Here is a 14,901-nt window from a genome sequence, read left to right as displayed (position 1 = left end):
GATTGCCCACCCTGCCAGCAGACAGGGTTTGCTCTGCCCGTGCTCTGAGCTGCAAGATCACATACCTTTCAGTGCTTGATATCAGGGCACAAGAAGTGCAGGTCACTCTGCAGAGGAGGTATTTCACCTGCGGTGCAGTACCACTCAGCAGTGCCCAAAAAAGCCTGCTCCAGTGGTTAGGATATTCAGCACAAGTTTGAAACTCAAGCTGCCATTTTTCTGCTCCAATTTCCTGCCCAGACTTTGCTGGCATGTCAGTTAACCACTTTGTGCTGCTGCTCTCCATGCACATGGCGATGCACAGGGGCACTGTGTGAGTGGGAGGCATTAGACACCAAGAGGCAACCTGGTACTTCAGCAATAGGAGTTCCAGATCTATCTGAGATAAGAAAGTGGGAGTGATATTCTCAGTAGACACAAAATTGCATAGATGCAGAAGCTGCAAGACAGTTAGCTGAGGAAATGGTGAATGACTAGCACTGGACCAGACTGGATAAGTCTTTTCCTAAGACTTAATCAAATCAAAGGCAAACTGTGAAAATCTAGTCAAAAGTGTATAACTGTCTTTGAAGGGATGCAAAGTAGGAGATTGATGCCAGGTTTGGAAGAGGAGAGAGACTCCGAAAAGTAGCATGGGAGGAAATAAAACTAAAAAATATTTCTTTTTAAATATGTTTCACTGGCTCTCCATCCCCTTAACGATCACACAGTAAGTGCAGGGATTATATTAAATTTTACTGATCAATACAGCTGCCATAAAACTGTCCCGACCCTCTGCCCCTCCCTACAATAAAGAAAAAAAAATCCAATATGCAAAAGGAGGAATGTCAGGGCTTGCAGGGGGAAGGACGCAAGGACATTGATTAAGCCAGGGAAACTGGAGATCAGCACAGGCGTGTGCCCATGCATCCTCCGCACAAACCCTCCTACGTCACTCTGAGGAACACACATGGGGTTTCTTTTCCTTCCTCATTCTCAGCCTGACCAGATGCAATCCAGTTCGAGCGTAGATTTCAATGGTACCCCTGGCTTGGGTAACAGATTCACAGACTCTGTTTGCTCTGCTGTGACCTCCTTCTACATACCATATGCACCCATTCTAGCCAGGCCAAGTCCCTTGCGGGGCCAGGCTGATACGCCAGGAATGAGAGACAGTCTGCAGCTCCAAGGAGATGACAATACTGCCAGAACCTGCAGAAACACAAGTGATTTTCTTCTTCTCTGTCGACCTCCTCTCCCCTCTAATCACCACCTCCCCAAAAGACAAGTTTCTGGTGTAAGGATCAGACCAGCGTCACAGCCAGACTGTTGTCAGAGTCATTTAGCAACAAGCAGACAGTGTGAGTGTGTCGCTCAGGGCTACCCAAACTGGAGCGTACGCCCAGGGATAGGACAAGCATGTAAATCAGTCAGTGACTGTGGGAAGGGAATAATGAGCTTTTTATGGAAGCCATTAAAAGGAAAACCCAGATTGGTCTATAAATACTGTTGCATCATTATAGCTCTGAGAAACAACCTTATGTAACAGCACAACTATGTAATGTCAGGACTGGTGTAAAATAACCACTCAAAGGCTCTTGTATTTTTTACTTAGCATTTTTTTAAACCCAAAACAAAACTAATAACCAATTTCCATAGAAACATATGCACTCCAGCCCAGCCCCTGAAAAAAATCCACCTTCTGTCTCCCTACTATGCGCAGGTAAATCTGGGGCTCGTTAAAAGGACCTAGAAGGACAGACATGACCTGGGGATTGCTGGCCATTGTGCTGCCGCAAGAGAAATACCTGACCGCAGCTCCCACATAAAATGCCACCAATATCACTCCTTTTCCTTTAACCTGCGATGTCCAGCCTCTGTGGGCCATTTAATCACAGATTCATTGATTTTAAGCCCCAGAAGGGACTGTTATATCTACCTCGCCTGACCTCCTGCACAGAACCTGTCAGAAAATCACCCTATCGTACTCCCAGTTAATAGTGGCAGCTCAGAGTGAAAAAAATGTGTGACCTGTGTCTCTGCCCACCAGGAAGGAAATAGAGACCCTCCATCTCAGAACCCTGACCACACTGAATCGAGCGCTCTGGGAGTAAAATAATCTGTTTATTCCCAAGAGCTGATGAATCCTCTCAGCTTCTTCCTTACTAGCACGGAAACCTTCCTACCCAGATGAAAAAAAGCACATCTCACAAGATGACCACTCTGACTCCCTGTCACATGCACAGCACCACATCAGTGCAGGATTAACCATCTTCCTGTCCGGCAGAGCTGAGAGTCATCTTGGGATAAGAAATTCTGCAAAATAACTTTCTCCTCAGCATGTCTTGGTTTGCCCTGGCATGGCCTTTGAGTGCCAGAGGTCCTTGAGCAGACGGGCAAGGTCACTGTCTCTGACACTCCCAGGCAGTAAAACTAGGGTCACTGAGTCAGCAGAAACAGAGAAGGGATGTGGATCAGGGAAAGCTTGCAGCTCAGACCGATCAAGGGCTCTTCCCCTCCTCCCTCACTCCTGCTTATCACCTTGCACACAGCTCAAAACATCCAGCAACATCTCCCTAATCACATAGCGCACAGCCAATACCTTTCCTCTCAGGTCGGTGGTGGACAGAACAGCCAGAGCAGGATAAGACCCAAAGCTGGGCACAGGAGGATTTGGGTCAAGGATTTGAAGGCTCTGATCAGGGGACTAATAAAGAAGTGGATGGGGCCGGGGGGTGCAAGGGGGAGCAGCAGAGTTTGTTTCACTATTAAACAATAGGCAGCATGACCCGCTGACAGGCTGTGTCACTTTTCCATCAGAGATAGGCAGATAAGCCCCAGGCAAAGAAGCTGGATGCAAGCGAGCATGCGTATGTGCATCTCTGAGGAGCAGAGGGGCTGCCTCCTTCCTCCAGACCTCTCTGTGCCTTACTGCCTCTCCCCATCCCACTTCTCATACTCCAGGACCTCTCTGGCATAAGCTGGGCAGCCTCAGCTCCTCTGACCTGCCACTTCATGAATTGCAATGCGGCAAACTGCTGGGAGGCAAGCTACCTTGTGATGCACTTTGTGGCTCCCTCTCCTTATTTCCTGAGTTCATCTCTAACTTCTCTATTTGCTGCAAAAACCTAGACCACACATCCACCTGGCGACTGACCTTTGTAGCCAGCAATGTGTTCAACAGCACCTTCACATGCTCAACCAAGTGCAACCTGGCCCTGTTGCTCAGGAAACCAGCTTAGGGCCTGCTGAAGCTAATGGAAAGACTCCCACCTCCCTCCACTGCTGCAGGAGTAAGCTGTACCCCATGAGAATTTTGCACTCTAGACAGAAGACAGAAGCATGATTTCCAGCAAGCAAAGCTCAGGGCACAGTTGCCTCTCATTCTTTGGCCTTGGTTATATTTTTATTGCTCAGTCTTTCAGTTGCCTTTTAAAACTTCATCACTGATTAAAAAAGCCTCTCAGTCACTCTCTGTCCTTCTTAGACATCACAGAATTACAGAATAATTAAGGTTGGAAAAGACCTGTAAGATCATCAAGTCCAACCTCCAACCCAACCCCACCATGCCCACTAAACCATGTCCCGCAGTGCCACGGCCACACGTTCCCTGAACCCCTCCAGCGATGGTGACTCCACCACCTCCCGGGGCAGCCTCTTCCAGTGCTTTACCGCTCTCTCAGGAAAGACATTTTTCCTAATATCCAGCCTGAACCTCCCCTGGCACAACTTGAGGCCATTTCCTCCTGTCCTGTCGCTTGTCACTTGGGAGAAGAGACCAACACCCACCTCCCCACAACCCCCTTTCAGGCAGTTGTAGAGAGCGATGAGGTCTCCCCTCATCCCCCTCTTCTCCAGACTGAACACCCCCAGCTCCCTCAGCCGCTCCTCATCAGACTTGTGCTCCAGACCCCTCACCAGCTCCGTCGCCCTTCTCTGGACACGCTCCAGCACCTCAATGTCCTTCTTGGAGTGAGGGGCCCAAAACTGAACACAGTTCGAGGCACAGCCCCACCAACGCCAAGTACAGGGGCATGATTGGTCTTGATAGACCTTGAAAGACAACAATTTACAAGCACCCAACTTCTGCCTCTCAGGTATCTCCACCTTCTGATGAGATGTCACCCATCAGGCACAGGCAAAAAGGGAAGGGAAAAGAGGAAAGAGGGAGGGGTAAACAAGTTTTTCCAACTGGAGGGAGCTGAGAGGCCTGAAAATCCCAACCCCAATCATGGGCAATACAGCCCTAATTCTCCCTGCAGACTTATCTTGGAAAAAAAAAAAAAAATCATCCTGCAATGTCCCAAGCAAAATGCTCATAAAATTTCATTAATGCTCATGACAGTTCATAAAAATGATCCACAGAGCTGGCAACTCCAAAATTAGGTGGAAATAAGTATAAAGATGTTTTTATTGTAATCCTGCTTTGTCATTCGGCTCTCTGCAAGCCCATAAATAAAAATAAGATGGAAAAACACCACATTGATGCTGGACTAGAGATGAGGAAAAGATAAAGCACTGAGATGAAGTGCAAACCCAGTCTATCACTACCAGCACCTTATTCCGATAGTTGGTTTTAACATGTGCCCATCCGCTAAGGTGCCACAAAAGCATTTGGCAAGGGGGATGCCCATGCTAGGCATTTTGGCCTCGCATTTCCCCTCCTGCCTGCAGTAATGCAGATAGGGCTTCTGAGTTTGAAAAACTATCAGACAAGCCTAATGCATCTTGAATCCTGCATTTCCACCACAGTTGTAATCTTGGAGCCAAAAAGCTTACTGTGCAGCAGGATAAAGGAGCATGGTGACTTCTGAGAAAAGGAGAAGAGCACAAGGTATTAGAAATGATGAGAGCCTACCAAACAAGGTAGGGAAAACCTTAAACTCAGTCAGTCACTTTACTATTCCTCCATCACCAGCAAGATACACCGGCCCTGGCCCTCCAGATGAGACACCTCACGCACATTTGTAAAAAGTACAGGGGTTACAAAAGCATGGTGTAAGCACTGTGCAAGACTATCGCTGGCAAGGTGCAGCTCCTGGGAAGCACCATCCCCGTATGATGCTTGCATTGCTGTTCATAGCAGTCTCCTGCTCTTTGCACCAGCCTTACTGCCCACGGCTCTCTTCTGAGGCAGGAAACCTGAAGGTCTTGTGCTTTTTTCCTCTCATAAGGACATGGAACCCAGGACCCCAAAAGCTGGCAAGAAGCCTGAAGGTTAGTTACGGACTCTTTTCTCCCGCCTGCCATTTTTTTCTTAATGCAGATGTGCATCCAAGTACACACATCACTAGTCCCTTGAAAACATCTTTGACTTCTACCTTCTACGCACACACTTGTTGGGCAGCAACCCAACACAAATTCACCAGAGTTCAGAAGGATTTTCTGTAACAGTCCATCTTCATCAGCTCATCTGCCACAACCACTACAAGTGTCTGTACGTTTTTCCTCTGAACATCCATCAAGCCCCTACTATTGATCACCCCCTCCCCGAGCAGAGGCTACAGCTCACCTTGGCCACTAATAAGAAACGTTTCACTAAGAGAATAATGAAGGCAACCACGGCAAGCAGAAGTGCAGTTGGAGGGTGGGGTGTCACATACTTGTGAGAACCCCTTATTGTGAGTAAAATGCATTTTATGAATACCTAAAACTGTCTCCATTTTGCTCTTCCCTGCCTCCTCACTATACAGACCTTGTGAGTCAACCTCCAATACTCCGTGCCTCATGGACTCCTGCAGCTCACACTGGATCCCTTCCTCATCCTAGAGCTTCAGTGTCTCTTCATTTTCCTTTCTATCATTTCCCAGGGGCTTAGTGTGTTCCCATGCAAATTTATAAAGCCTTCTTTCAGTTCCCCAGTTTGTCATTAACGCCAACTTAATCATCCCTGCTTACCCCAAATTTCCCCAAGTTCCTAGGTCTCCCATGCTGCATCTCCAAACTGGTCCCTTAAAAAATACTTCTGAAACTCTGTTGCTTGTCAGAATCCAAGTCACACCCAGCCTTGCCCTCTAAGCTAAGCAGCTGCTCCTGCTGCATGCATGCAAGTGCAGGAAAGGGCCAAACGATTCCTCTGCCTGCAGCACCAGGGAGCCTGGAGGTCCTGATTTTTCTCCTGACAGGTTTTTTGGCACATCTGATTTGCACCAAAATCATCGGGCTTGTCCTGCTGACACATAGAGCGTTCCCTGAAGTTTTGGACTTGTCTAGATACTGCGTTCCAATGTTCCTCAGTAACAGGCAAATAGAAATGTTTTGCTCAGCCAATAAAAAGAATGTGTCGCTGACACGCAGCTGGTGTGCCTAATGGATATAAGGTCTCTTTAAATATCCCAAATCCTCCTCATTTTCTCAATTCATTAAGCTGCCTGCTTTGAACTGATGAAATATTAAAATACTCAGCTGAGCGATTTTAAACAGGTGATAGGGTGTAAGTTTAGACAGTGAACAGTGGGAATGGATGATCTACAGGAATCACTCCCATATCCATGTTATGAAGGACAAGACAGACTTATATTTGAATCCTTTCAATTTCACAGTAGGGTGTGAAGAGGGAGGTCAGAAAACCTCCTGTTTCAGAAACATGCCCTTCAAGTTTTGATCCAACATACAAACTAAAAGCAGAAGGATATGAGTCTCTTTTCGATCACAGTATGCAGCTGAAACATATCAAGAATGCTCCCCAAAAGCTGCAGCCAAGCTTATGTGTATCTCAACAATATACCAAGGTCTTAAAATGCCTTCACATGCTTGGTTTATCCAGAATCCTTTCAGTTGCCCTACAAAAGGTCCATTATACCCCGACTCCCATGATAGATACACTAAAGAGATGACAACATACAGGGGAGAAATATGAAGAGCATTACTCTTGATTAAACGTTCCCTCTTGCCTTGTAGGTATCTAACAGCTTTTCTCACCTACCTTATTTGAAAGATAACTGCATTCTTCTAGCTTTAAAAAACTAGTTTATCAGCTACCTGTTCACCTTTAGCACTTCTCTGAATCTCTGCCAGAAATAAATGGTCTCCTTTCCCTAACTCATCCCTGTAGTCAATGAAGCTTCCTGGGAATGAATATAAGAGCAAAAAGTACTGCTAATGAAATAATGAGGAAATAATTATTTCAGATGAAATAATACTTTTCAGCAAACCAATAGGTACTAATTTTCTCCTCCCTCTTCATCCATTCTTCCCTACAAGTATGTTCGTTCCAGAATCTGCACAAACAAGGCCATAGATAAGGCCTTGTTTGGCCTTATCCCTACAGGAAAGGGAGAAGCAAAAGCTACTCAGGTAACTCTGCTCTACATGACTCCTTGAACATCCCAGGCCTAATTCACCCAACTCACATGGGCCTTGGGGAGCCTCCTGCCAGCAGCCTCGGTGGAGTCTAGGAATACAAGCAGCTTCTGGAACTGAATTTCATCAGTGCTCTCCAGCAAGACAGTGTCAAGAACGACCTTCTTTGTTTCCTGCCAGTACCAGTCTTTTGGGGGTTCCACAAATAAAAAGAAACCGTATACGCTACAGCATAGAGTGAGAAGTCTGTCCTGTTGCCATTTGAAGTCCCCAAACAGCAGCTGATGGAACATCAGGCCCATACGTAGCAGCTCCTCCCATTTTATCTCAATATCCACACTTACAAATGTCACACGGATGCTTTGTGGGTGACCAAACACAAGCAAAGCAAAGGTTGCTCATATTTTTTTCTAAAGAACTGGAGGGGCTTAGCTCCTTGGCTGAACCTTCCCAAATGCTCTTCATTGTGACACAGAACATTATTGTTAATGTCTATCAATTATGTGGATTTGGTGTGGATTTACTTTACTTCTCTTCTTCCAGTTAAACAAAAGAACACATCCATTTACTTGTTGGGCAACTATTGTCTAAAATCAAACAGGTATGTCACTGTTTGATGAACAAACTGAGTTCACCCATCTGGAAAGTCTTTTCCTTCCAACATATTGTCTCCACATCACCCTGCCTTGACTGCCAACAACAGCGGCATTAGCCAAGAGCTTCCTTGTATTTATTGGCTTTGCCTTCAGGAACCACGTCCTGGTTCACAGCTTTAACAGTTACAAAGGTGAGCGCTCTTTGTATATTCCGCCCAGATGAGGATTAAAACATTTCCTTAAACAGTCTACATCCCAAAGCCACCACAGAAATAATCTGGAAGGGCCAAATTCAGTCTCATGTTAAATAAGTGTCCTCCCCATACCAATCCAAAAGTCATGGTTAATACATTCTGGGATCTTTCACTGGGGTCTTTTTAAGTTTTTTATAGCACACAGTCAAGAGTCAGCTTCACAGTTGTCCTCCAAAGTCATCACGAGTTATGGAAACAGCTCTGTAGGTCTACATACAGTTGGTACGTCACCAGTCTTCTCTGCCCTTACTTAAATCAGACGGGCAAAATCTGACTCATTCTGTTTAGTTCAGCTCACTATCAGTTTTTTCAATTGCGGCTACTGCTTCAGCCCTGCTGTCCGTTGGTGTCGAGGCAGAAATCAGTGACCAACACGGAAGGGTGAAGGCAGGTCCCCATTTGAAGGCACTCTTGTCCCTCTGCCACTGGCTGATTTTTCTGCTGCAGCTTGAAGGTGCTTATCTGACAAATACCAGCTCTTTTAGCAGCAGATGCTAAAGACTGCAAGGAGTAAAGGGGTCACATCTAGCTTCCAGATGCTAAAAACTTCTTGTGACCTTTTAGTACCTACTTCAGGTCTCCTAGATTAAAAGGCAAAAGCTTACTAGGATAGATAGACAGACAGACAGACAGACAGACAGACAGCCCAGAAGCCATCCTCTATCAATCCTTAAAGGGCAGAGCAGCAGGATGCTCTGGCACTTGATAGCGTTACCTGCATCACACACCAATACTTTCTGCTGCGTCAGTATCAGCCTTGACATGTTGAGAACCATCTACTTTTCAATTCTCCTTTCCTGCTTTCTTTCTCTCTCCCTGTGTATCTTCCAAAGGAATGAGCTAAACCACTGAATTTCCCTTCAGTTTTCTTCTCCTGCCCCATTTCCCATGTATTTTTCATCTGCTTCTTCCACTTGGCCTTCTTCCTTCTTGACTAACCTGTTTCATTCCTCCTTAAATACAGCTTTCTAAAAAGTGTGCAGCTGTTCCACATAGACCAAATATGTACCTGGAACAAACCAGTGTAAGCACTGCTGTTTAAACTCAGTTCTGGCTAAGGGTTTATGCTAGGGTTAAATCAACATGGAAAGGCCCACTGAGTAGTCAGATTTAAACCTAAACACACACACATGCACATGGATACACAGGCTCTTGGCCAAATGTCTGCCTGTCTAAAATACATTCTAATACGGTTCATGCCCATCCAGAAAGGCTGGCTACACACCATAGTAATCTTTGTTTAAACGGTTGTCGTTAAATGCATTTTATTTGCTCTGAGCAAATGATGCCTTTGTTTTCCTTCCATTTCCTTATGCAGCCTTCAAGTGGCATGTACCTGGATAAAATTATCCCCTGGCAGGCCCAGTAAGCTTGGAGTGTCCCTCAAGTGGGTTTTTGTTCATACAGCAGAGACCAGACTCTCTTGCATGCTCCTGCTTCCTTCCTTTGTCACTCTTTTATGCCTGCACCAGTGCAGGACTTCGAAGACAGAGATCACAGAATCATTAAGGTTGGAAAAGACCTTTAAGATCATCAAGTCCAACCATCAATCCAACACCACCATGCCCACTAGATGCTGCCCTGGACATTCTTTCAGAGTTTGCTTCCCATACGGCCAAAAGCTAAAGCGTGTGGCTGAACGTCAAGATGCCTAGCTCAATTCTCTGCTATGCTCCCTCCTTGTCTTTTTTATGCAGCTTTACCCAAATTACATACCATCTTCTTTCCTACCAGTCAGGCCATCTTTAACAAGGGCAACACTAAACAACTCTTGATTTCCTTGGAAACAGGGATGGCTTAATTGCACTGACAGTATCTTGAAATTCTCAGGTGGGCAAAATGTTTATTCCATCCTGAGCTGCATCACTGCATGGTATTAACATGCACGGCTTCTTATCTATTTCTCACTCACCTCCCTGCAGTTCCCTCAAGACATCAAGTGGCAACAAATAGGAGGAAAATCCTTTTCCTCCCTGGAACTCCTTTTTATTCCACAATTTATTTTCATGAGATGCCTCAACCTCAGAAAGGTAATCCAGGCTGTGGTGCTGAGCAACTGTGACTCACGCTGAAATCAATGGGAGCAGAGAATGGACATCTTGTGGCGGAGACCAGACTTTAACCTTGTGTTTACTACTTCAAAATTTGACAGGCTTGTCTTGAAATAAAAGAAGTGCATCATTTACTGAACAACTTTAACACATTTCAGCAAATCATTCCAGGAACACTATGTCCAGACAAGGGAATTCTACCTTAAAAAGGCAATTTTAAAGGAACTCTAGCTGTAAACAAACCTTAAACCTGTATTAACTTCAAAGCTTAAAAGAGAAGGGAGCAAAGCAGCTGGCAAGACAAGGAGAGATCCTAATCTCCCCTTTCAGGACAATTCCCCTATCTCAAGCTTTTGCTTCTTTGCATATAGAATGATTTGTACCCAATTAAATGACTTTTTATCCAGGGCAACGCAGACAGCAATTCTAAGGTGGCTAAAGAAAGCCAATGAATCCAAGTACCCTCTGACAACTTGGAAAGGAAGATCAAAGACAAACTTATGACAAAGAGGCAGATAAATTAAGATGGCAGTTCTCAGACCTGCTTGATTTAAATAGCATGGTGACTGTGTGTATTCATGCAGGTGTGGTGCATCGTAATGGTTTCCTGGCATGGGTTTGGGATGACCTGTGCAACTCCCATGTGCTGAATTACACAGGTCACTGAGAACAAAGGTCAGCTAAACCTTTTTGTCACCCCGTGGTGTATTTTAGTTATGCCAGATGTTTTACAGAACTGTGTGGCAATTTAGGCCACTTAAATACATACAACATTTTTCTGTACTGACACAATCAGGCAAATGACTTACATAGCATAACACGTGTTGTCTTCTTCTGAACTAGCTGGATGGGCACAATTTTTGATAGTTAGTTTGTTTAAACTGCAAAAGCAAAGTTCTGTTCCCAGGAGGAATTACTCATGTTTCTGCCAGGAGAGAGCTAAACTGAAGGGAACAAACAGTTAAGCTGAGGAAGACGAAAAAGTGTATGTAATTGTTGACCTAAAAATCAGACCATTATTTTATTCTATGCATTGAAAGTTCAGAATACTTTTTTTAAGACAGGGATTCTAATTTCCAAAGGTGTTTGCACCCTTAGTTGCCATTGTGCAGAATCGTTGTTCACGTGGCTCTTAATTAAGGCTTGTGTCAGCACTTCCATTACAAACCTCTGCCTTTTAGGAGTTTATAACTCAGCCATAAAACTTTGCTCTAGGCTGAAATTTATCATGAAAGGGTCTGCCTGGAAGGAATCCATGCGTTTGTATTTCAGAGTCCCAAAAGCTTATAGCAACAAACCAGGGATTTTATTCTAAAGGCTGCCATACAAAAAACTTCAGCTGTTTTTAATAGGAGTGCTGGGTGAGATGCGCCTTCTAGACTGGCTTCCAGATGCTTACTGATCAGGGTGGGGTTCTGTATTCTTAACATTGTAAATTTTAGGAATTACGGGGTTTTATGCTTCAGGGCCAAAGTCTGTGCTTACTTAAATACCAGTGCGTACCTCTGCCCTCACTCTTTCCCTAACGGAGTATGAATCAGTACAGATTTCCCACCCTTCGCTCCCCACTACCTCCACTGAGCCTCATGGGGATGCTAAGACTTAATTCATAGTCCAGTACGCAATTAAATATAGATGAACTTGTCTCTCCAGGTGCACAGTTTAGGCTATGACCTTCACACACCAATGATGCCAACAGAACAGGTTGGGGAAGGGAGGCAGTGGGTATGTGTGAATGGGTTAAAATGACAGAGACTATTTGTCCTTCACTTCTCTGCTGCCCACTTTAACCCTTGTGCCACAGTTGTTTTTGGGAGCACACAGAACAGGGACAGAACTTGTTAGCACTGCATTTGAAGGGCATGTGATGGAAGTAATTTCTAATACTCTCTGCTCCTGTAACTGATGCTTACATTTCAAAACATTCTGAGGCGTGCAGATATAACAGAGAAATGCCCACATCAGCTGCAGTACTGATAGGTATGTCTCTCTAAAGCTCTTAAACAATGTTCTCTTGAGTAAACATTACATTTGCTGCACTGAGTCTTATACACGTTAAGTCTTGTCACAAAAGTCTTCAGATGAAATTATTTGCACCCCCTTGTCCAGACAATCTGATCTCTACAGAGTATGAATCGTTTCTTAAATGTTTGTGAAGTGTCTAGCACGCAGTGGGCACTTCCGTAAGGTATTTTCCTACTATTTTTGAATCCCTAACTGAACAGAAAGTTTACAAAAAGCATCAGGAACTACTTTTAGCAAAACAAAACGATTACTAGTGGACTGCTATTTGCAAGCAGATCCAATGGACCAGATCCTGATTTCTACAGTATCCACGTATGTATGAAGCACATACAGAACCGGCTTCTGGACTGCTCTGCACCCTATCTACCTCCTTCTGTTCTATGTTCCCCAACAAGTTTCACAGCTGCACAGATTAATTTTTCTTCTTTTAGAAAACAAGCAGCACCTGCCAGGCTCAACTATTTCACTCAGATGTAGCAACTGAGTATGAAAGAGAAATTTCAAAATTCCAGTTTTCTTTTTCCAGTGCAGAGGCCAATCTCTGCAGCTATATTTTTAAAAGGTTAGAAAAGTTTATGACTACTAGCAACACGTAAAGAAAATGCAATGTGGTGCATTGTATGCTCTGTATCAACCGACCCAGAGATCACAAAGGAATATTCAAGTTTGTAACTGGGTATCTTCAATGTATGAATTTCCACCATCTTAGGGTATCTGTTACTGCAGGAAACCAGACTTTAAAACCAATATACCAGACTGCTTTGGCAATCCTTCTCTTCTCACAATTCAGACTTCTATGTCATTTCTTTTATTTGTCATTTTTTGAACGTCGACTTTTTCCCAAGGTGACTTGTGAATACTCTCGCACTGCACTTTCGCAGCTGTAGTTCAACCCATTCATACTTCACATTGCAAATCACAGAGTCTTACTGGCTCCAATACTTCATACTTCAACACTGCAGTCAGACGTCTACATGCCTAAGTTTTTGCAGGACCAGGGTGTCTCAGTGGTATCGTATTATCTAAAGCATCTGTCATCCAGTGATTCTTGTCATTTGTAGTCACAGGCCCACCTTTTACGGTAGCGCTGCTTTAAGTTTGCAAAGCGCAACGCTGCAACTCCTGAGCAATTCAGGAGCATCAGTCAGTTTGGCCTCCAGTGAGCTTTTTGTGCAAAGAATCACTTTGGCAAATGAGATGCAGACTCCCATGTCTCTCATGTCGAGAAATAGATCTGGGCCACCCCAACCTTGCATCCTTCCAAAAAGGGACCAACATAATCATATCAAAACCAATAATGGGCTTTCTTTACAAGTCTAATCAATTCTCTCTTCCAACATAAAAGAGGCTGTTTCCCCCCACAGACAACTTTCCCCAAAATAAAAACAAAAGAAAGGATATGTGGTAAGGGGAAAAAGGGGAACAAAGGAGGAAGGAAAAAAACCACAGCACTGACAGTTAGAAATGTTCATTTACATCTAACAGCATCCATATGCCAGTAACGTATCATAAACTCTTAGCCTACCATACAAAGAGGGTGCCCCAAAATGGTACCTGCAAGAGGTCTCTCGGAAGGAGATGTTTAAATCCCAGTGGGTGTGTATCCTGTTAACAAACAAACAGAGAGGTCAATGGCACACGCTGAACACTGCATCTCTTGCCACTTAAAAGATCTGCTCCATCATGACAACCCACCCATGGTCCTCTCAAACTCCCTCTCGCTAGCTCTCAACCACAACTACTGCCTTCTTCTGAGCTGTGGGGTGCTGTGACGAGCCACACTGCACACACATGGCAGTCCTGAGTGTCGACAGCAGGACTCACAGTGCTGTAAATGAGAGAGCTGCAGGTGAGCTGTACAGCGCTGAGAGAACTTCTCTTTGCTGCATGCAGTCTCCCTAATAGGCATAGGGACCGCAGGATGTTGTCTCAACTAATAGGACATGTTCAGAGGAAGCAGAAAGAGCTAAGCATTGACATTTTATGAAGAAAACCCAAATATATCTGTACTGTATTCCCTCCTCCACACTCGCCCCAGCTGTAAATAAATTATTAGCAATTTCCCACCTCGGAAATTAATTTCACATATTCTGTCACTCTGCCTGCTGACAAGCAGGAATAGCAGATTCTAGATGAGCAATATCCTAAATTAAGACAGAGCAGCCAAGGGGGTTGGGGATTTGTTGGGTTTTTTCTTTATCCCTCTGGCTACTAGACAGCATCTACACCAACCCAGAGGGCTAAGGCAGATGCTTGACCTTCCACGGTCTGGTGTCTCCACTGACTATCAGGGAGCACCGGTCTCCCCCACCACCCAGAGACGGTCTGTGACCACCACTGTTTCTCCATGTCAGCGTGATTGATGAGAACCCCAGCCATTTGAGACCAAACTGGCAAGCAAGCCTGTATTCTTGCACAAACCCACTCCCACATCTCTCAGCATCTGCCAGTGAACCTGCTGGTTTGTAGCTATGCGTATAAATCAGCTCCTGCAGATGTAGGTTCCCAAAAGCATTAAACAGAAGTGGCTGCAAATATCACAAGTAGCAGAGGCCAAAAGAACTTTTGCATATTTTGTGTATCCCTATAGCACTCCTGCCTCTGTCCTCAATTAGAAAAAGCAACAATGTATAGCTGAAGACCATCTGACTGCAGAAAAAGCCTAATCTAAAACCCGCTGAAGTAAAAGAGAGC

At 44.7% G+C, this 14,901-nt stretch overlaps 1 protein-coding gene across 1 annotated transcript in view; it reads right to left on the bottom strand.

The window, feature by feature from the left end:
• The window catches only part of SAMD11 (sterile alpha motif domain containing 11), a 126,280-nt gene that overhangs the window by 65,173 nt on the left and 46,206 nt on the right, over window positions 1-14,901 (bottom strand). The window contains exon 4 of the mRNA XM_059829937.1: window positions 13,762-13,812. Coding sequence (XP_059685920.1) covers window positions 13,762-13,812 — 51 coding nt within the window. The remainder of the gene's footprint in view (window positions 1-13,761; window positions 13,813-14,901) is intronic.

The sequence above is a fragment of the Gavia stellata genome, chromosome 27 (assembly GCF_030936135.1).
Source record: "Gavia stellata isolate bGavSte3 chromosome 27, bGavSte3.hap2, whole genome shotgun sequence".
Taxonomy (NCBI): domain Eukaryota; kingdom Metazoa; phylum Chordata; class Aves; order Gaviiformes; family Gaviidae; genus Gavia; species Gavia stellata.
This window is presented reverse-complemented; position numbering and strand designations above follow the sequence as displayed.